Source organism: Heloderma suspectum, chromosome 7 (assembly GCF_057233095.1).
Source record: "Heloderma suspectum isolate Gila_16-S chromosome 7, 16-S_ref, whole genome shotgun sequence".
NCBI lineage: Eukaryota > Metazoa > Chordata > Lepidosauria > Squamata > Helodermatidae > Heloderma > Heloderma suspectum.
Window position 1 is genome coordinate 71770175 of NC_139464.1, and position 22536 is coordinate 71792710.

The 22536-nt window shown below is 44.0% G+C and overlaps 1 protein-coding gene across 2 annotated transcripts in view; it reads right to left on the reverse strand.

The window, feature by feature from the left end:
* RXYLT1 (ribitol xylosyltransferase 1) overlaps window positions 1-3253 on the reverse strand; it is a 29376-nt gene extending 26123 nt beyond the window's left edge. For both annotated transcript variants that reach the window (XM_084810602.1, XM_084810600.1), the window contains exon 1: window positions 3075-3253. In XM_084810602.1, coding sequence (XP_084666728.1) covers window positions 3075-3219 — 145 coding nt within the window. In that variant the 5' untranslated portion in view covers window positions 3220-3253. The remainder of the gene's footprint in view (window positions 1-3074) is intronic.
* Between the last annotated feature and the right edge of the window lie 19283 nt (window positions 3254-22536).

Below are 22536 nucleotides of genomic sequence, written 5' to 3' on the forward strand. Positions count from 1 at the left end.
AAAGAAGGCAGTGGGAGAACTTAGATGGTCTATCCGATTGGCCTTGTGTGAAAAGTTGTGCTTAGAGGCCTCACCCACTTAAGTTAGGCTAGCCAGACCGCCTCCCTCTTCAAACAGCAGGCAACTCTTGTAAATTCCATTTGCATCCCCTGAAAGAATTCCTTTGTAGACGGACAGTCTCTGAGAATTTGCATCTGTATCAGCCTGTGAAGTAATGGATTAAAAGCTATAGACTGAAGCCTCACGTCTGTGTATGTTTGGGCGTTGAACTAAAGTGGGGGCTAAAGGAATCCTGACACTGGCAGTAAGAGCTTTTAAGCTAAAGCACACTGATAAAAGTTGGTCATGCCCCTTTTGCTTTTGGTATAGAGCCCTTGATTTTTATAACACGTGATTTTAACAATGATTCCAGTGCTGAAGAAAAAAAGTTACGAAATAGTAAGTGGTGTGCTTTATTTCTGGAAATAAACGAGGTGTATCAGGTGGTCTGGTGAGACCCTCAGCAACTTTCAAGTGGTCTCTGAAAAGAAAAGTATGAGAACCACTGACCTTCACTGCACTGTTCTGCATTCACTCTCAAAATCAGATTCAGGAGTAGTTAGCACACATCTAAGGATATTTTGCTGGATGATCTGCAGCAAGCATTCCATTCACTGGATAGACCATTCATCCAAGCAATTACTAGGCTGCTGGGTGTGTTTGTTCTGCAAATGTGTGACATTCCTCTTCCCCTCCATCCTAACTGCAGGGAGCAATTCTTTTAAGAAGCTATCTGCCTTGCTGATGCTAGGAGGGTTGCTTCTTGTGGCTTTTCCTATCCTCTTTTTTGAGAACATATTTCATTTTTGTTTTAGCTATTTAATTTCAGGTAATCATTACATAACAGCAGTGTATATAATAGCAGAGCCAAGTTAGGTCACAGCCAGCCTTCTTACCTAGTCTTAATTCCTCTTGTTTCTGAAAGATGGGAAAGAGATTCTCCCAAGTGGCTACTTCCATTATTATGTGTAATGTAATAGATCATCTCACTCATTGGATGCCTTCCTGGCTGCCTTAAGGCGCATGCAAACTGTCTATCTTAAAAGACCAAACCATGCAAAAACAATCCACAAAAAAGAGAGTGTTTTTACTGGGGTTGCCAAAAAGGCCAACACATCAAAAACCTGAGTCTCCAACCTGGCTCAAATAAAGAGGAGAAAATCTATAGGGCACACTTATTATATTGCCTTTCTACCACTCCCCACACCCATTTCCTTCCTTGATCAATTCAACTAAGCACATGCACACAGCAGAAGAGCTTTCTGTGCAGATATCACTGCTGGACCAGAAACTGTAAACCTAAATAGGATGTGCAAATCATGGATAATGTCTATTTGTATTGTATTGCTTTCAATAACGTGCATATACAATGGAAAGCAATACGTTGCTGGTAGACCACACCTGTGCTCAGATACGCATGTAGATACACAAGTGATTGCTTATGGCCTTTTCTTAGGAGTTTGTTTTAGAAAGGAAGATTTCCCTGCAAACCTTGGATGCCCCTCCACCTCAGCCTACCTTGTCCCTCATTTGACTCTCAGAGTGTCGGGATGCTGGACATATACATAAAGGGAGTGATAGTAGTGTGGAAAGACCAGGAACCTGGCTTGGACTCAGGAAAAGAGAGGGTTTTATATTGATTAAGGGAGCAATCCTATCAAGATCAACGGTCACCTCCGACCCCAGGGGTAACTGCCTATCCAGTGCAGGGCAGGAGGAGTGGTGAGGAGCGGATCTCCTCCTTGCTCACCTAGCCCTGCAAGACCGCGGAGCGTGGGAAGCGGCAGCCAGATAACACACAGGATGTGTCATACTGGATTTCTGACTTCCCCGCCCCGCCCCCAGGAATGCCCCATTTTCACTGCTCTGCGCTGCTCTTATGAGCACAGGGCTGATCCGCGCTGCCTCAGGTCAGTTCTCTAGGAACTGACTAGTGGCCATAGGATTGCGCCCTAAAAAGTTGACTCAACTCATAAATCAGTACCAACAGTTTCCAAGTAATACAAAATAATTACCTCTGGGTGGATGGACATGTACCAGTTTATGCAAATGCTACCAACGTATCACAAAAATTTCATTGAAACATTCTTGTTCTAAGGCCCAATACATCATCTATAGCATGAAGCAATTGCTTGATAACATCTGTTTCAACCCATCAAGCTGTTCAACACTGGTGTGTTTTAGAATCGTTTAATGGAAAACAAGGCAGGGTGTCAACGTAACATGACATAATCCCAAATTTATGCAAGGACTTATTTTCCTATATTTCTTTACCCTTTTCTAACATAACCAATACTACTATTAAAGACAATATATTTTAGATTCACCTGGTATGATTATGCTAGAAAATGTCAAAGAGATACAGGAAAATAAGTCCACTCACAAGAATATTATGACAGCTTTTGTATAAGATTTCATTATTAGAGAAACAAAGAACAAAGCAGCGCAGAGTGGCTTGGACACTAGCACTTGATGCTGCAACATTGTGGAAGCTAACTAGGCATGGAGCTGACTAATCCCGCACATAGACCACTTGAAGCCCCATTCAAGAGCAGCATAGAACTTTTTAAAAATACACATTTTAAGAAATATTGTGGTATTACATTTCCCCATATGTTGTGAAATGCAGAATCCTAATGATAGGAGTGGAGAAAACCAATGCCCAAGCAGCTAACAGTGCAGCCCTACGCAGATCTACTCAACAGTAAGTCCCACCGAATCCAGCGGTCTCACTCCGAGGTAAGTCTGCATAGAGCCGCAGCCAGAGTTTGACTGTGGAAGAGTCAGGGTTCTTTCCATGCGTCCAGCTATTGGCTCATGGGCAAAACGGGCGGTGAAGCAGAGAAAGGCTTGCACCGAGGAGGTCCGTATTTCTCAACGCCCGCGCATAGCACTGAAGACTTCTGTCGCCTGCCTCAGCGCAAGCGCCGGGGCAGGCGGGGCTGGGATTAGCAGCAGGAGGCAACCATCCCGAGCCCGCGGGAAGAGGCGGGCTGCGCGGGCGGAGGGAGGTGGGCACGGCGCGGTTCCATTACCTCCTCGCCCGCGCTTCTCCCTCTGGCCCGCCCGTGAGGCGGCAGGGCGGCGGGGCTTCGAGAAGACGCTGTAAGCCGCGTAGAGGGAGAAGAGCACGTAAGCGACCAGCAGCGCGGAGCAGAGGCGCTTCCGCGTCAGCCGCATCCTTCAGGGCCCGGCGGGAGCCGCCATCTTGCGCGGGTGGGGAAGGGCCCCGCCGAGTGACGCGCTTAGGCGGCTGCTGCCCTCGCCTGACTGCAAGAAAGAGCGGGGGGGGGGGCGAGGGAGAGCGCCCACGGTGGCTCGGGCGCGTCGTGCAGGGGCGCAGCCTTCTCGGGTTCTCTTGGAGAAGGAATAACATTTCAGGGCGAGGGGCCAGAATCACGGCTTACAGGGGCTGCTTGTTCTTGGCTTGGGGGGTTGATTTGGAGCACGCGGAGCTGCCTTATGCGGAGTCAGACCACGGGTTCGTCTAGCCCAGTATTGTCGACAATGGCTGTCAGTGGCTCCCCAGGGTTTCAGGCAGAAGTCCTTCCTATCTTTAGGTCGAGATGCCGGGGATCGAACCTAGGCCCTTCTGCATGCACTCTTCCGGCTGAGCTGCAGTCTCGCCAAATACGATAAACCGCACACAGTTTCCGTCTTCGGGACAGAGGACGCTGCCTTATACTGTCAGAGCTTCAGTCCGCCTAGCCCAGTATTGTCAACGGTGACTGGCAGGAGCTCTCCGGGGTTTCAGGCAGGAGGTTTTCCAGCCCTATTCGATCTTCCACATGCGAAGCCTGTGCTCTACCGCTGAACTGTGGCCTTTTCCTGCCAGTGTCCATCTTGCTTCACCCAGGCTCATCTTGAGCAGCCAGTTCCGTCATCCCACAAGGCATGGGTGGTTATGCCTGTCCTACCAAGCACTACCTCCTGATCTACCAGACAATTCCCTTAGCTCCATGATTCTGTCACCAGCAATTCATGTTCTGAATTACAGTAGATTCAGCAATTATCCTTTTAGAACCTGTAACCTGCACCCCCCCCCCCCCCCGTAAAATATATTAGACTACTAGAAAAGCAACAACAAATACTTCTGTTCCATGGTGGGACTATTGAATTTACTATGGCATGAACTTCCCTACATTAGAATCTTTCCCAACCTGGTGCCCTTCAGATGTATTGGACTACACATGCCATCATCCCAGCCAACATGGTCACTGGCCATGCTGGCTGGGCATGATGGGAGTTGTAATCCAGCTCATCTGGAGGGCGTCATGTTGTTGAAGGCTGAGTTAGAACTTGCTGTGTCAGATGTGCTGTAAGAATAGTACATTGTGTTTGCCAGTAGGGTCATTAATGAGTGGTAACTGGATGGATTTTCCTACATTCCATTATGAATGAAGTGGATGTTATAGATGAAGTGGATATTCTAGTCTGCCTAGTTCATACATGCAAATACCAGCATGGTTGCTCTAATGCATTTCCACAGAAAAAGCTCTATATGCTGTATGTGGGAAACTGTTTGACTCCGTATGCAGTTGCAGCAGTTTCAGCCACGCTAGTACAATACCTCTGTCTTCCAGAGTTACATTTTAAATGACTGCGACACCATTATTTGTATGGCATGTATTTAGGCCTTAGAGTGGAACACACAGTATATGCCATGGGAATGCCACTGAAAACAGGATCCTTTTGGCAAGGTTTCCAGCTGTATTATTCTGGTGCAGTACCTCTAGCACCATAAAGTGAGGTTGAGAATACTGTTTTTGGCAGGAGTAGTGTGTACTCAGTTATTATGAATACAGAATTTGCACTATACACAAGATCATATTTGTGATTCTGTGTTAATCTGGAATATATACCATCTAGTAGTTCCATACAACCTCTAGCTGTCAGTTAGCTTCCTTACTTTGCATAAATATGAGAAAATGGGAAAGCATCCAAAGTTGTTCTAAAAAAGAGAGAACTAGCCTCAAGATGCTGGAAAAATAGTTTATTCTTTGTTGTTGTTCAGTCGTTCAGTCGTGTCCGACTCTTCGTGACCCCATGGACCATAGCACGCCAGGCCTTCCTGTCCTCTGCTCTCTCCCGGAGCGTGCTCAAGTTCATATTCATTGCATCCGTGATGCTATCTAGCCATCTCATCCTCTGCCGTCCCCTTCTCCTTTTGCCTTCAGTCTTTCCCAGCATCAGGGTCTTTTCCAGGGAGTTTTCTCTTCGCATTAGGTGGCCAAAATATTGGAGCTTCAGCTTCATTATCTGTCCTTCCAATGAGCACTCAGGGTTGATTTCCTTTAGGATGGACTGATTTGACCTCCTTGCAGTCCAGGGGACTCGTAAGAGTCTTCTCCAGCACCACAGTTCGAAAGCATCAATTCTTCGGCGCTCAGCCTTCCTTATAGTCCAGCTCTCACAGCCATACATTACTACTGGGAAAACCATAGCTTTGATTAGACGGACCTTTGTCGGCAAGGTGATGTCTCTGCTTCTTACTATGCTGTCTAGGTTGGCCATAGCTTTCCTCCCAAGGAGCAAGCATCTTTTAATTTCATGGCTACAGTCACCGTCTGCGGTGATCTTGGAGCCCAAGAAAGTAAAATCTGTCACTGCTTCCATTTCTTCCCCTTCTATATGCCAGGAAGTGATGGGGCCAGATGCCATGATCTTAGTTTTTTTAATGTTGAGTTTCAAACCAGCTTTTGCACTCTCCTCTTTCACCCTCAACAAGAGGCTCTTTAGATCCTCTTCACTTTCTGCCATTAGGGTGGTATCGTCTGCATATCGGAGGTTGTTGATAATTCTCCCAGCAATCTTAATTCCGACCTCTGATTCATCCAACCCAGCATTTCTCATGATGTACTCTGCATATAAGTTAAATAAGCAGGGTGACAATATGCAGCCTTGTCGTACTCCTTTCCCAATTTTGAACCAATCGGTTGTTCCATGTCTGGTTCTTACTGTTGCTTCTTGACCCTCGTACAGGTTTCTCAGGAGACAGGTAAGGTGGTCTGGTACTCCCATCACTTTAAGAATTTGCCACAATTTGTTGTGATCCACACAATCAAAGGCTTTAGCGTAGTCAATGAAGCAGAAATAGACGTTTTTCTGGAATTCTCTTGCTTTCTCCATGATGCAGCGAATGTTGGCGATTTGATCTCTAGTTCCTCTGCCTCTTCGAAACCCAGCTTGTACTTCCGGTAGTTCTCGGTTCGCATACTGTTGAAGCCTAGCTTGTAGGATTTTGAGCATCACCTTGCTGGCATGTGAAATGAGCGCAATGGTGCGGTAGTTTGAACACTCTTTGGCATTGCCCTTCTTTGGAATTGGAATGTAAACTGACCTTTTCCAGTCTTGTGGCCACTGTTGAGTGTTCCAGATTTGTTGGCATATTGAATGCAGCACTTTAACAGCATCATCTTTTAGGATTTTAAATAGCTCGGCTGGAATACTGTCATCTCCGCTTGCTTTGTTGTTACTAATGCTTCCTAAGGCCCACTTGACTTCACTCTCGAGGATGTCCGGCTCAAGTTCAGTGAGCGCACTATCATGGCTATCAGGGACATTCAGATCTTTCCTGTATAGTTCTTCTGTGTATTCTTGCCACCTCTTCTTAATCTCATCTGCTTCTGTTAGGTCTCTGCCTTCTTTGTCCTTTATCATGCCCGTCTTTGCACAAAACGTTCCCTTGAGATCTCCAATTTTCTTGAAGAGATCTCTAGTCTTTCCCATTCTGTTGTTTTCCTCGATTTCTTTGCATTGTTCATTTAAGAAGGCCTTCTTGTCTCTCCTTGCTATTCTCTGGAACTCTGCATTCAGTTGGGTATGTCTTCCCCTTTCTCCCTTGCTTTTCGCTTCCCTTCTTTCCTCAGCTACTTGTAAAGCCTCATCAGACAGCCACTTTGCTTTCTTGCATTTCTTTTTCTTTGGGATGGATTTCGTTGCTGCCTCCAGAACAATGTTACGGACCTCCATCCATAGTTCCTCAGGCACTCTGTCTATCAGGTCTAATCCCTGAAATCTATTCCTCACCTCCACTGTATATTCATCAGGGATATGATTTAGGTCATACCTGAACGGTTTAGTGGTTTTCCCGACGTTCTTCAATTTAAGCCGAAATTTTGCAAGAAGCAGCTTATGATCTGAGCCACAGTCAGCTCCAGGTCTTGTTTTGACTGACTGTATGGAGCTTCTCCATCTTTGGCTGCAAAGGACATAATCAATCTGATTTCGATATTGACCATCTGGTGACGTCCATGTGTAGAGTTGCCTCTTGTGCTGTTGGAAAAGACTGTTTGCTATGATCAGCGTGTTCTCTTGGCAAAACTCTATTAGCCTTTGTCCTGCTTCATTTTGTACACCAAGGCCATGCCTGCCTGTTATCCCAGTGATTTCTTGACTTCCTACTTTAGCATTCCAATCCCCTATGATGAAGAGGACATCTTTTTTTGGTGTTAGTTCTAGAAGGTGTTGTAGGTCTTCATAGAACCGATCAACCTCAGCTTCTTCGGCCTCAGTGGTTGGGGCATAGACTTGAATTACTGTGATGTTGAATGGTTTGCCTTGGATTCGTACTGAGATCATTCTATCATTTTTAAGATTGTACCCCAGTACTGCTTTTCCCACCCTTTTGTTGACTATGAGTGCTACTCCATTTCTTCTAAGGGATTCTTGCCCACAATAGTAGATATGATGGTCACCTGAATTAAATTCGCCCATGCCTGTCCATTTGAGTTCGCTGATTCCCAAGATGTCGATGTTCAATCTTGCCATCTCATGTTTGACCACCTCCAGCTTACCTTGATTCATTGATCTGACATTCCAGGTTCCTAAACAATATTGTTCTTTACAGCATCGGATTTTCTTTTCACCACCAGACACATCCACAGCTGAGTGTCCTTTCGGGTTTGGCCCAGCCGCTTCACTCTTTCTGGAGCTACTTGGAAATACCCTCTGCTCTTCCCCAGTAGCATATTGGACACCTTCCGACCTGAGGGGCTCATCTTCCGGCGTCATATCTTTTAGCCTTGTGATACGTTCCATGGGGTTTTCTTGGCAAGAATACTGGAGTGGGTTGCCATTTCCTTCTCCAGTGGACCACATTTTGTCAGAACTCTCTGCCATGACCTGTCCGTCTTGGGTGGCCCTGCACGGCATAGCTTATGGCTTCACTGAGTTACGCAAGCCCCTTCGCCACAACAAGGCAGTGATCCATGAAGGGGAGTTTATTCTTTAAGGGCTTCTTAAAGAATATACTGTTTTTCCAGCATCTTCAGACTGGTTGTTTTTTTGGATCAGCAATTGCATAAATCACTTCTATGAACTCTTAGTAATCAGCAGTAAGACAGAATCTTATGAACAGATTGTGAGCTATTTATACTGAACTCTTATCTTAAACTGCAAATAATAGGTTTCATTGTTTTTGGTAATCAAGTTCTTATCTGAATAAGCTTGTGGTTGGTTGGTAACACATTAATTTCAGTAAAGAAAACAGCACTTCTGATGGTTTATAAGATCTGTCCTTAAAAGTTACCACACACTTTGTATGTTTAAGAACAGATGTCCAAAGAGATACAATGACATTTATCCTACATCATCAGTTTCTAATTTTGAATTTTATGAGCTTAAACTAAATAGTCTTTCTTGACACTTTCAAATGTAAAGACAGGGAGCCTTGTAACAGATGTTCTTGTTTGTTGCTGTCTTGATAGTAAGCCATTTTGGGCAGGGCCTGTATTCATATGTGATCTGTACAGTGACTAGGGGTTTTTAAAGGTGTTCATCAAATAATAATAATAATAATAATAATAATAATAATATATTTAAAATATTATAATTTAATACACTAATTAATATAGTTAAGCTCCACTGACTTCAGTGGAACTTACATCTGAGTAAATAAGTGTAGGTTTGCACCATTAGAGTTTCAGCATTATTCTTATGTGATCTGTACAGTGCCTAGGTTTTTTTTAAGGTACTCAAATAATAATAATAATAATAATAATTGGTATAGTTAAGCCCCACTGAACTGAAGCATCAGTGGAACTTACTCCTGAGTAAAAAATGCTTAGGTTTGCACTATTACGAGTTTCCACCTTAATGTTTGCTACCCTGTCTCTTCACCAGCTGAACTCAGTAATGGCTTCAAATAAAAAAAAGTTTTGAAGACCTGAGTTTGAATTCCTATGGAAGTATTCAATATGTTTGTAAGTTCCTAATCTTAAAGTTACAACACAGGTCAAGTGTCTGCATCTGCCACCTGTGGGCAGCTGCCAGTGTCCAAATGCCCCAGGAGGCCCACTGGCACTGACTCCACTTTGACCCTCCCCTCTACTGATTCTGCCAGCTGCAGGCTTACTTGGTGGCAGCTTCTAGATCTGGGAGGTGGTGTTGCTGGTTTGCAATGGTTCTTTTTAGGATTCAGAATACAATAAATATACTAATGGGTGAAGGAAAGATTTTATTAAGCAGGAACAAATTAACAGAGGAGAAGATGATAATTGCAGCAAACTACTTCAAGCCAAAATCATAAGTTTACCACCCCTTGAGTCTCTTGGGATCCCCTTAACCAGCAATGGGCAGACCCCAGTAGGCCTGATATGCAGCACGTTGTAGATGAGCCTGCACCGAGGTTTTGGAACTTGGGAGGGTCCAAGGAAATCATATACTATCCCATTGATTGCCCGCCCGCCCCCCCCCCCTTCTGGACATAGTCCAGTAACTTGGAGAGTGTTTCATACATTCTTGTAGAGTGAGAGGATCTGCTCTAACAAGGCAGCCAGATCGCAGCTGCTCGGCTAACAAGTGGCCTAACCTTGAGATTATGAGCCTAAAGTTCTTACATTGGGTGTCCTAAGGCATTATGGGTAATTTGACATGGCAGTTGCTTCCAAAACCCTGCTACCAGGTAAGCCCACAGCTGGGGGAGGTATCAACAGGAGGACACACCTGGCTACTTTGCTGTGTCTCCCTCAAACCTAGACCCAGCCTTGCTATAACAGTCCGGTACATTCATAGCTCTGAATATTTATAGCATATATGTCAACCAGTTTGATGGAGTACAGATATTGGGTGTCTCTACATGAGTAATTTGTTGCCTGCTCATGATTGGTCACTCACAGAGGTTTGTGGGTCCTTTACATGACGTCATCAACTTCCAGGACATCTCCTGCACATTTCCCCCTTTATCCCGCTTTCAAAAAGATCAGAGATAAGCAGGTAATAAAAGTTAATGGTGCCATATTGGCAATGTGTAATGCCAGTGTAGTGCTATGAACTTGCTGAGGAAGGATTTTCCTCGATTCAAACCACGTGTCTGCTATGTAAATGCTTTGAGAGCATTTCTCGCTCACAGGCTGACAGGAGGGAGAAGAGAGTAAAACCCTTCCTGCCACAAAGGGAGACATCTGATCCCCGACCCCACCTAGCTCAGCATCAACTCTGTTGGTGCAGAGCACTCCATTGAGTTCAATAGGGCGTACTCCCAAGTAAGTGTGGCAAGGGTTGTAGACTTACAGTGCTATCTTGCATCTACTTGGAAGAAAGTTGTAGCTTTCCTGGGGCTGCGAGGAAACAGTACAGCACAAGTTAAGTGATGAAAACAAGCCTTCCCACATCCCCTGCTTCTTTGCACACATGCCAGAGAGGCAGGGAGGCATATTCAACCCACATGTCTGCCATGTAAAGGAGCCCATCCTAATCCTAGGAAGAAACCAAAAGCAGAAGGCCTCAGTAAGGATGTGGGTTTTTTGCTTCATGTAGAAACACCCATTACATACATTGTTTTGACCCTGCCTCCCTCTCATTAATCAACACATCTACCCATGTGCTGCTCTCAGTTTGGACACCCTCAGTTAATAATACCAATGCCTCCCATTTTCCTCCTAAATATCTGAAGCTGAGGTCCCACATTCTGCTTCCTCATTCCTAGCCCACTTGGATGGAAAGATCCTGTAGGCTAGATCAGGCTTATAGCCTAGAATCAAATTAGCAGTCTTTTCTTCTACAAAACCCAGGATAGGACAGCTACCTTTAAAATGTTGGACCTTTCAGACTCACTAAGGGCACAATTCTATGCATGTCTAGACAGAAAAAAGTCACACAACTCCCAGCATTCACCAGCCAGCACGCAATCTTAAACACACTTACTAGGGAGTAAGCCCCATTGAACTCAAGCCTAAACATGTGTAGGATTGCACTAAGTGGTATCTGTGATTATGGTACTTTGCCTTAAGGGAAGAATTGATTCACTTTTCAGGAATCTGTTTCTTTGTTCAATAGAAGATCAACATGTGAAAGCCCACCCCTGCTGAGATAGTAAACAATTTTATTGAAACATGCTTGTATGCCATCTTTCACTAGCAACATAAATCACTTTGAAAACCTTTTTGCTGAGAAACAGTAGAAATAAATCCATTTACAACAAAGTGGCAATAATTTATTTATTTATTGTTGTTGTTACCATCCCCATCCAGCATTTTTCTTACAGCACAAATAATTCTGTGCCTATCTTTTTACTATGTAACCCATCAATTTCGGTAGAGTCCCCTTGAACTGTATTCTTGAAGATTTCCCAGTTAACAGAAGTTGCATTTTATAATTTTGTATCTTTCTCTATAGATACTTTTGTAAAGTTTTGAAAAGTTTTTAATAATGCTTCCCCCCTTTTTCTTCTAAACCCTACATTGTCAAGTGACAAAACAAATGAAGGTTTAACTAAAGACTTGAATCTGCCCCAGGAACAAAATGTAGCTGCAGCATTCAGTTGAGTGTAATGAGGCATTCAAAGGTTCCAGACTTCCTGGTGGTTCAGAAAATACTGTGACAAGAAATTCCTCAAGCTCAGTCCTAATGGAAATATGGTCCCATGTCAATTTTAACATCCCTTATTCATGAACAACTTGTTTTCAATAGTCAACAGTATTTCTCAACAAATATTATTAAATTATTAACAGATATTTTTATTGGGTTTTATAATGCTACTCTTGCCACTGCTACACCACACATATTTGCTGCACCACCCTTAATTTGCTGGCAGTGGCAAAAAAAACAACAACGAAACAAACCAGCGGTTTGCCACCAAAATTCAGCAACAAACCGCTATGGAGGCTTCCTAAGGACAAATGTAGCTTGCTTTCAAGCTAAATTTGCCCTCAGGAAGCTCCATAACAGTAATTTTGAAGGCAAACTGCTGATTAAAACAAAAATTACTGCCGCCATGCCACCAAATATCAGTGGAGTGTCAGGAGACAATGGGGGGTGGCGGCTGAGGCCACACTGGGGGGGGGCTGCCCACAGTCCACATGTTGTCTGCCCCTGACTTATATCCTTTTGAGGAGTAAGGAAAGGATGTGGTTAACTCCCACCCTTGTTTCTGGACCTGTGATTGATCTAGCTTGGGATAGTCAGTGTGGTGCCTTCCAGATGTTTTGGACTACAACTCCAATAAGCTCCAGCCAGCGTAGCCAATGGTCAGAAGTTATGGGAGTTGTAGTCCAAGATATCTGGAGGGCATCATGTTACCCACTCTCAGTCTGGCTGCTGAATAGGCAGGAAGAGGTGCTGGGAATTTTCTTAAATTCACACAGATGGGTTCATCTGGGGCTCCATCGAGCTCTGCTAAGTGGCTCCACTAGTCTTGTGGAAAGCTGTGCAGGACTGAGTAAGAGATCTGATGTGGGCTGGGAGTGTTTGATAAGGATGCCACCACCTTCTCACCTAAACTACTGTAGCAAACAGGACTTTTACATTTGCTCCAAGGCATATGGAAGAAGAGGGTTGGAAGCACAGTGGCTGAATAGACACTTTGTACTCAGCTGTTAATGGGATAGGTGCTATCATCAGTTGAAAGACTTCAAGTAACCTTCATTCCTGCCAATGAATTATGCCTGTGTCAGCACTGGTTTCCAATATCCTTCCTTCCTTCCCTCCTTCCTTCCCCTTCCCGTTCCTTCCTTCCTTCCATTTTTATTCTGCCCAATAGCTGAAGCTCTCTGGGTGGTTCACAAAAATTAACTGCTGGTATTGACTCAATGTCATAATGGTTTAGATACTCACCTAACCTTAGCAACTTCCTTCTTCTCCATGTCACAATGCTGGAACATCTTTTCCTTGGAAATCATCAAAGCCAAAGCTAATAAGCTTTTGGAAGTACTGGAAGTGTGGTTGCTAGGACTGAGAAGGCCAGGATTGTTGTTTAGTCAGGTAACAGTGCAATCCTATACATGCCTACTAAGAAGGAAGTCTCCCAGTTAAGTGCATATAGGATTGCAGTCTAAATGGTTATAATAATGTATTTGGTTTACAATGGGTTGCATGATATTTATTAAGCTCTGTAATTGAAAAACTACTATTGCTGATCTCCCCCTTCCTTTTTTTTCCTTTTTCAAAACTCACTTCACAGTGAAAGCAATCATGGTATGGTTTCCAAATATATGCACACTGCTTTATTACTTTTATTATGTTATTCATTACATTTCTATACCACTCAATACCTGAAGCTGTATTTTTTTACTATTGGATAGCCACTTGATCTGCTGTTTACTGCTTGAAGCCCAAGTAATTAGTCATTGTCTTTTCTTCATATACAATTAGAGAGAGAATAATTTATTGTTTGCTGATGGAATTTCAAGATTCCTTTGATATCTTGGAAATCTTTTGAGACAATAAAACCATTGAGTATTTATTATTTTCCATAGTATCTGTGTATGGGATTCCACAAATCCCCTGATGATTGTTCAAGTTACAGGGGAGGAAGAAAGAAGTTTATTTAAGATGGGACAAAATATTTTTTTCTTTCTAAAATGGGCAGGTGGGAGGAATGGTGAAAGAAATATTCTCCCTTGGGAGTAGTCTAAAAATAAATCTAGGAAACAACATGGGAGTACTAAATTATAAATCTGTTTATTTCTTTTAAATAAGACAGATTTTTTAAATTAAGTTTTGTAATTCATTTTTGTGATGAACATATTAAGTAATGATATATACTTATTGAGGCTGCAATCCTATTCCCACTTATCTGGGGGTTAAGTACATTTAACTGAATTGGGACTTACTTCTGAGTAGACCCACATAGGATTATTTTGTAAGTACAGTTGTGCTTTAAGTTATTCAGAAAAAATAATTTTTTTGCAACCCTGCAGACCTTATTTAAAGAAATGCATAATTGATTCTTTAGGATTCATTTTACGTAGTGAAATTTTACGTAGAGAGCCAGTGTGGTGTAGTGGCTAGAGTGTTGGACTAGGAGTTGGGAGATCCGGGTTCTAGTCCCCACTCAGACATGGAAGCTCACTGGGTGACTTTTGGCCAGTCACAGACTCTCAGCCCAACCCACCTCACAGGGTTGTTGTTGTGAGGATAAACTGGAGGATTGTGTAAGCCGCCTTGGGTTCCTTGAGGAGGAAAAAAGGCGGGATATAAATGTAATAAATAAATAAATAAATTTTGAAATATTCAGGAATCAAAGGCAAAGCTCTTTTAGGCTCAGTGGACATTAACAAATAGAAGAGATCATGGAATCACAGTGAATACATCGCAGGAGATTCCAGCTCAGCAGAATACATTTGGCAAAAAGGGCAACCAACCGGGTTCTTCCTCTGCATGTGCGGAACTGAGCAAACTAGTTCTACAAAAAATGTATTCAGTAAAGAAGGGGGTGGAAACTATTCAGGAAACATGACCTGGGCCATGTACCTGCAAGTAGCAGCTGTGAAAGGACACAACGACTGGGTTCACACAACATACTAATCCATAATGGTCTATTTTCCGGAACAACCCATGATGGGTTAGCATGTTGTCTGTGGGATGTCCCCCCCCCCATGGTGCATTATTTCCCCCAAATAAGTCCCCCTGAGAACCCTGCAGTAAAGGTTATTTTATCTATGGTGGGTTAGGGTGTTGTCTGTCATGCCAGCGTGAGTTACGGAGATCACCTACAGAGCTGCTCGGCAAGAATGGCCAAAAACGCTGCTGCTGCTCTACTCCTCTCAAGCGATTTCTATTCCCTCTGCAAAGGAAGCTGGGATACCTGCCCACCTGGGCGGGAGGACTACAGGAGGAGGAGGAGGAGTGAGGTGTGTGCATGTGTGAAATAACCTACTCTGTGTAGCTTGTTTGCTGATTGTCTGATGGGAGCACAGTAGGTTGTTTACATAACCACCTACCAGCGTAGCTTGCAACCCACCAAGGGTTAGTGTGATGTGTGAACCCAGCCAATGTATTACTGGCCATAGATGTCAGCAAATATGATCTTGAAGCTGTACTTCAGTGAAGAGACCATTTCTCTTCATTTAGTCAGCAGCAGTATGTGTGCCAAAGCAAGCTTTTGTCTCTATGTCCCCAACTATTTGGGAAACTACCTGTGGAAAAAGGGACCTTACACCCCTGCCACTTCCCTCCCGCAAGTGGTGGGTCCCACCAATTCCATCGTACAAGTGGAACCTACCTCTTATGCAAGGGAGATTTCGTGCTTCCTAGAGGAAGCCCCGAAACGAGTGGAAACACTTATTTCTGAAAGAAGGCAGGTCGGTGGCACTCCCTTATGTGAACTCTGCTGACCTGCCTCCTTCCAGAAATGAATGTTTCTGCTGATTTTGGGTTGCCCCAGAAGCACTAAACTTAGGTTGTGCAAGTGGTGGGGGCTTCTTGCGCAACGGAATTGGGGCGTAAGTGCCTCATTGGATTCTGCCCTGTGTGCATTTCCCCTCTCCAGTCTAGCAGCTAGAGTTGAGCACAGAGAACCCATTCAAAATTTTTAATAAAATAATAATAATAGATGACGGTGATAATGACAATAATATACCACTCTTTTTGCCAAAGGCCACCAAAGCACTACGCAACCAACTTAAAATGAATCAGAAAAACAGAAAACCATTAATAAACCATTAAAAACATTAAGGCTGCAATCCTATACACACTTCCCTGGGAGTACGTTCTATTGAAAGCAATGAGACTTACCTGTGTGTAGACTTGTGTAGGATTTTACTAGCCCTTTGGAGTGACTGTATCCTTACATGGGCTTCTCCTGTAGATCTTAATAATGATGAGATAGGCAGTCCTTTAAATAGCCAGGCCCTGGGCCATTTAGGGCTTGAAAGGTTAAAACCCAGGGCTGGCTCTACCATTAGGCAGAGTGAGGTAGTCACCTCAGGCAGCAGATGCTGGGAGCGGGCAGCATCCCAGTGTTGGAGGAGAGAGGTGTGCACCATGTGGCCTGCCCTATGCCCCCTAAACTAGCCTGCTGCCTTCAGGTGTGGTGGTGGTGGGGAATGCTGTCTCACTGCCAGGGTTGAGGAAAGATTCAACCGCCAGTCCAGCTGGCTTTTTTACATGGAATGGGAGCAGGTGCTGACTTGTTCTTTGCCTCAGGCAACAAAATGTCTTGGGCCAGCCCAGCCCTTGAATTGAGTTGGGATGTACGAAAGTCACTTACCTTTTATGAAATTTGATTCCCGGTGGGGGGGAGGCGCTCCATCCCTCCCCCCGAACTTCTGGCCGGGGGGGAAGCGCCCCGTCCCTCCCGCTGCGAATCCTGGCCGGCCGGGTCTGCAAATGGTGGTGGCCGTAGCCGCCATTTGCGTCCCTGCAGTCAGCCGTGATAGGCTACATAAATGTTTATGTAGCCTATCACGGCTGAGTTAAAAAAACAAAACAAAACCGCGCGTACGCAAATGGCAGCGCCCATGGGCGCCGCCATTTGCATTCCTTATTTTGGCATGTCTAGTCTACGTAAACATTTATGTAGACTATGGCGAAAATAAGGGGAACGCAAATAGCGTAGACGCTACGCTATTTGCGTTCCCCTTATTTTCGCCGTAGTCTACGTAAATGTTTACGTAGACTAGACATGCCAAAATAAGGAACACAAATGGCGGCGCCCATGTGTGCCGCCATTTGTGTATGTGCGGTTTTTTGGTTTTTTTTAAACTCAGCCGTGATAGGCTACGTAAACATTTATGTAGCCTATCATGGTATTTTTTAAAAATCTAGCTGTGATAGGCTACGTAAATCTTTACGTAGCCTATCACGTTTTTGTTTTTTGTTTAACTTGGAAATGGCAGTGGCGGCAGCCGGTCAGAAGACCGGCTGCTGCCGCCGCCACCGCACCACTGCCGAACCGCCGCCGGAGCCGCCACCTCCAGGGAGATTCGCCCAAGGTAAGTCCCATCCCATTTCGCCACTGGCATTCGGCCTCCCCGAGATTCATGGCGAAATTCTCTGACATCCCTAGAATTGAGCCTGGAAAGCAATTGGCAAGCAGTGAAGGTCTTTCAGTATCAGTGCAATCTGGTCTTGAGACCATGCACCAGTTAGCAGCCTTGCTGTCACATTTTGCACCAATTCAAGGGTACCTTATGTACAACATGTAGTAGTAGTTGAAACGTGATATAACTAAGGCATTGATTACTGTTGCTAAATCAGTTTTGTTCAAATTCTACCCGTTAACTGTTTGGAAGGGGGAGTAAAGAATTGAAGTAGTCCCTCCAATCCTTCCCTGCCAACAAGCAGATTGTTAGGATTTGAACCTTCTTCATGTTATGACCTTGATGAAAATCGTATTCATTTTATTTTCCTCAGCCAAAAAGTGCTCCCAGAGTGGCTTACATACCTAAACTCAATAAAAGTAAACCGTCCCTGCCTACAGGCATACAACCAAAAAAGACATGACACAACAGGAAAAAAGGGTGGAGAGGGAAGAGAGACAGAGACACAGAGAGAGAAGCAAGTGGTCTTTCAGTAGGGCTGATGGAATGGCCCTCCTTCCAGTCTCATCTCCCTCTGCTGCAGCCTGCTGAAGCAGCTATTGGTAGTGACAGTTGTGGAAGCTGTTAGCGCAGCTACCAGTTGTTATTGCTGACCTTCAAAGCCCTACCCAGATGCTTAAAGGAATGCTCATTTCCTATATCAACTGCCCATGTGTAAAATTATCCTTGGAGGGAGCAATCCTATGTCCCCTAGAGAGCATCTGGGAGACTTAGGATATTAGATTCCTGGCTCCATACTCTTAGACAGGGCTCTGAGCTTGGAGACAAGAAACTGTTCTACCCACTGCTGCCTCCTCGTAGCCAGCATGGAGACGGGGAAAAGGAGGCATTCCAGGGGGTGGGGAGGGGTGGGGAGGAGACTGGGGCAGCATTCCTACTATCTTTCCTATGGCCGCCCCAGCCTCCTCACCTCCTGAAGCCTCCATTAGATGGGTGAAATTGCCCATTTAGCTAAAATGCCGCAAATGTATCCTCTCTGCATAGGATACTCATAAGCCTTTGAGTTCGGGGGCTTACAAGTACCCATGGCGCAACCCATAGGGTTGCACCCTGAAGCTGCTAATTGCCCAGGTAAAGAAGCTTCTACTGCCACCATTAACTTTTCTCCTGGGGTGGAAAACAGCTTTTTGCGGGGGGGGGGTGGTGGTGGTGGTGGTGGTGGAGAGTTTCATTAGGGCTATGTCATAGAGGAAAAGCCTTAACCCCATGTGTGCACTATGGTCTAAATCCTTTCAGGTATCCCCTGCGGCTGCTATTTGAATCTTACATTAGACAAGTCAATTACAGTCATGTAATTCACATCATGTGTACTTTGGCCCTTAGTTACCTGCTCTGAAATATGTGGCTTTCTTTCTTTACAGATTTTGGCAAAATAATTAAAATAGGTTACAAAGTATTACAAGCGGAGAAGATTAAAAAACAGTTATTTCTATTTAAAACAAAGCAAACAGAAACATTGAGAAGTTGAATAAAATTCTCCGCGCCTGCTTTTGTAAATTGTTTATGATCTCTTAAGTACGGTTTCTTTCAGGAAGACAGTACTATCCATCTTCTCAAATGAAGTCCTTTGAGATTTCATCTCCCTGTCAAGAATTGGCATGAAAAAACAGAATACTCCTTCCCTTCCAGGACAGGGTGCTGCTGTAGAAACTGAGAAGTTGGCGTGTAGAGTCTGATGCAATCTATCACGGCAAGAAATAAAGCACAATCTTCTTCCAGCAAATTCTCTCCTGGGTTCATAAAAGCCTCTTGAAACTGCATGCAATAATCAGGGTATTTACAAAGTATTACAGACAGACTTACATTGAAATGGGCGGAGATTTCTGCTCTTTCATATTATCCTGGAAGCAAGCGATTTGATCATTGCAGAATGATCTGTTACATAGGTTTTCTGTCATTAAACTAATTGTACAGAACAAATTGCAGATTATGTTCCAAGTCACAGCGACATGGTCGGTTGCAAAAATAATTTGGAATATTTCCTGCATTGCAGTTTAGTTAATTTAGCAAGGATTGTCTGTTTCAGAATAATGCTCTCTCTCTCTCTCTCTCTCTCCCTCTCTCCCCCCCCTGCCCCCAATAAATAACTAACAGTCTGGCTTGATTTACAATTACCCTGTTTATGCAGTTTACTATCAACAGTAATGCAGAGCAGGTATATTTTAGTTAAAGTCTACATACCTTGGTGCAATGATAAATAGAAGCTGTAATCCTAAATGCACTGGGGTGGATCCAGACTTAGTCATCCTTAGAGCAAATCCACTGAAATCAATCGGACTTAAGTTAAAAAAAGGTAAAGGTGTCCCCAACCAGTCGTGTCCGACTCTAGGGTGCAGCGCTCATCCCCGTTTCTAAGCCGAAGAGCCAGCGCTGTCCGAAGACGCTTCCGTGGCCATGTGGCCGGCATGACTGAACACCGAGGTGCACGGAATGCTGTTACCTTTCCCGCCGAGGCGGTACCTATTTATCTACTTGCAATTTCTTGCTTTCGAACTGCTAGGTTGGCAGAAGCTGGGACTGAAGACGGGAGCTCACTCCGTCACGCAGCACTCGGGTCTTGAACTGCTGACCTGCCGACCTTCCAGTCTGCAGTTCAGCGTCTTAACCACTAAGTCACCGCGGCCCTAAAGTCCTGACTAAATGAAGTCTCATTGATTTCACTGGGTCTACTCTAAGTGTGACTAAGTCTGGATCCAACCCATTGGCAAGTACAATCCTATACATGTCTACCCAGAAGTAAGCCCCATTGAGTTCAGTTGGACTTATTCCCAAGTAAGTGTTATAGGACTGCAGCCTTAGGGAGAAATATCCATGGAAAAGAATGAGACTTACTTCTGAATAAGTCTATATAGATTTTCATGTTAGGGCTGCAATCGTATGCATGCTAATTTGGAAGTAAGCCTTTATTGAACCCAGGCTGGATTCATGGTTCAGTAACAACCATGTATTGTATTATCATTGCTCTGTAAAAGAAGATAATACAATACATGATATATTTGAAGGAAATGATATTCTTGTTTTGATTGTATCAGTTAGAAAAAATAAAGGGATTATTGCATAAAAAGGGGGTTGACTCATCTTGACTGCACATAGTAGCTATATTGGCTGGGGGTGATGGGAGCAGTGGAGGCTGGTGGCTCTGATGTCAGTGGGGGTATGAACCCGCTCTGGGCTTTAGTCAGAACCAGTCAGAACTCTAAAGGAGCTATCTACAGTGCTGAATCAAAGCCCCAAACTAGGTCTAGCACCTTGGATGGCTCCATTAGTGTTCTGACTAAAACCCAGAGTGGATTCACAGTCCCCTGGACATTGGAGCCACCAGCCTCCACTGGATGGGAGTTATAGTCCACTTTCTATCTGGAAAGCACCAGTCTGTGGGAGGCTGACTTAAATGTTAGCTAAAAAGTATCTTCAGCACTTAACAAATGTAAGAATTTCAGAATCCGAGGGGATGGTGAAGAAAAATAATTTTGATACGTTTACAGCATGAACAAGAATGGACCAGTATGGGTAAGTGGGATTAAAAAAGAACGATTTAATGATTTCAAATGAGCCTTGAATTAAGAAACAACTATTCATTTACTGCATCATTTTCTTGAAATGAAAATGACACCGTGTAAAGGAATCACTTATTGCTTAATTCAAGGCTCAGGACGCATCTGGAATCTTTAACTCCTACATCTATACTCCACTTATTATTTGAAAGTTTAAAATATTGGGCAGGAGCAGACTGGCCTCTTAGCACCGTATGCATGTAACTAGGTATGACACTGTCATCTTCTAACATTGATCCTACCATGTGGAAAGTACAAGTTTACCATGCACCCATACTTACTAGGTTACCTGGAGACTTAGGAGTGATACATTCTTTGCAGTGCTTAACTGATAGGTAATCAAGCTATATTAATTATATATCTTGGTTTAAAAAACTTGATTGTACCATTTAACCAATTTTCCAAAGTGGCTAACAACAAAAAGTAGAATGAAAAAAGTTACTCTACGTATTATATATATATACTACCTTGAAAATGCAATCAGATTATAAGCCCTATATGCAAGACTGTTGCATTCACCCTCACAGTACTTTACTGTAACGTAGAGGTCCTTTCCCCTTCATGGATCACTGCCTTGTTGTGGCGAAGGGGCTGTAACATTGTTCAGGAGGCAGCAAATAAATCTATCCCAAAGAAAAAGAAATGCAAGAAAGCAAAGTGACTGTCTGATGAGGCTTTACAAGTAGCTGAGGAAAGAAGGGAAGCGAAAAGCAAGGGAGAAAGGGGAAGATATACCCAACTGAATGCAGATTTCCAGAGAATAGCAAGGAAAGATAAGGCCTTCTTAAATGAACAATGCAAAGAAATCGAAGAAAACAATAGAATGGGAAAGACTAGAGATCTCTTCAAGAAAATTGGAGATATCAAGGGAACGTTTTGTGCAAAGTAGGGATGTACGAAAGTCACTTACCTGTTCGCGGATTATGTTGATGGTGGGGGGGAGGCGTTCCATCCCTCCCCCCGGAATCCTCGCCGGGGGGGAGGCGCTCCGTTCCTCCCCCCCCGGAATCCTCCGCAGCTGGCTGTGCTCCGCGGCAGCTCTGCGGAGCAGCCGGCCAGGCCCGGCCAGGCCAGAGCCGTCCTCAGCTGGATTTCCAGCCACAGAGAGCTCTGGATAAAAACAACAACAACAACACCACGTACGCAAATGGTGGTGGCTACGGCCGCCGCCATTTGCATTCCTTATTTTTGCCCCCTTAATCTACGTAAATATTTACGTAGACTATGACGGTGAAAATCAAGGGGAACGCAAATAGCGTAGCGGGTGCTATTTGCGTCCCTTTTTGATTCCCCGTTTTAGCCTATGTAAAGATTTACGTAAGCTAAAACGGGGAATCAAAAAGGGACGCAAATAGCGCCTGCTACGCTATTTGCGTTCCCCTTGATTTTCACCGTCATACTCTACGTAAATATTTACGTAGATTAAGAGGGCAAAAATAAGGAACGCAAATGGCGGTGGCTGTAGCCACCGCCATTTGCGTATGTGGTTGTTGTTGTTTTTTAACCCACCCAGCCATGATAGGCTACGTAAAGATTTACGTAGCCTATCACGTCATTTTTGTTTTTTTTTAAACCTAGTCATGATAGGCTACATAAATCTTTTCGTAGCCTATCAGTATCACGTCTTTCTTTCTTTCTTTCTTTCTTTCTTTCTTTTTTTTTTTTTTACCAGAGTGGAAATG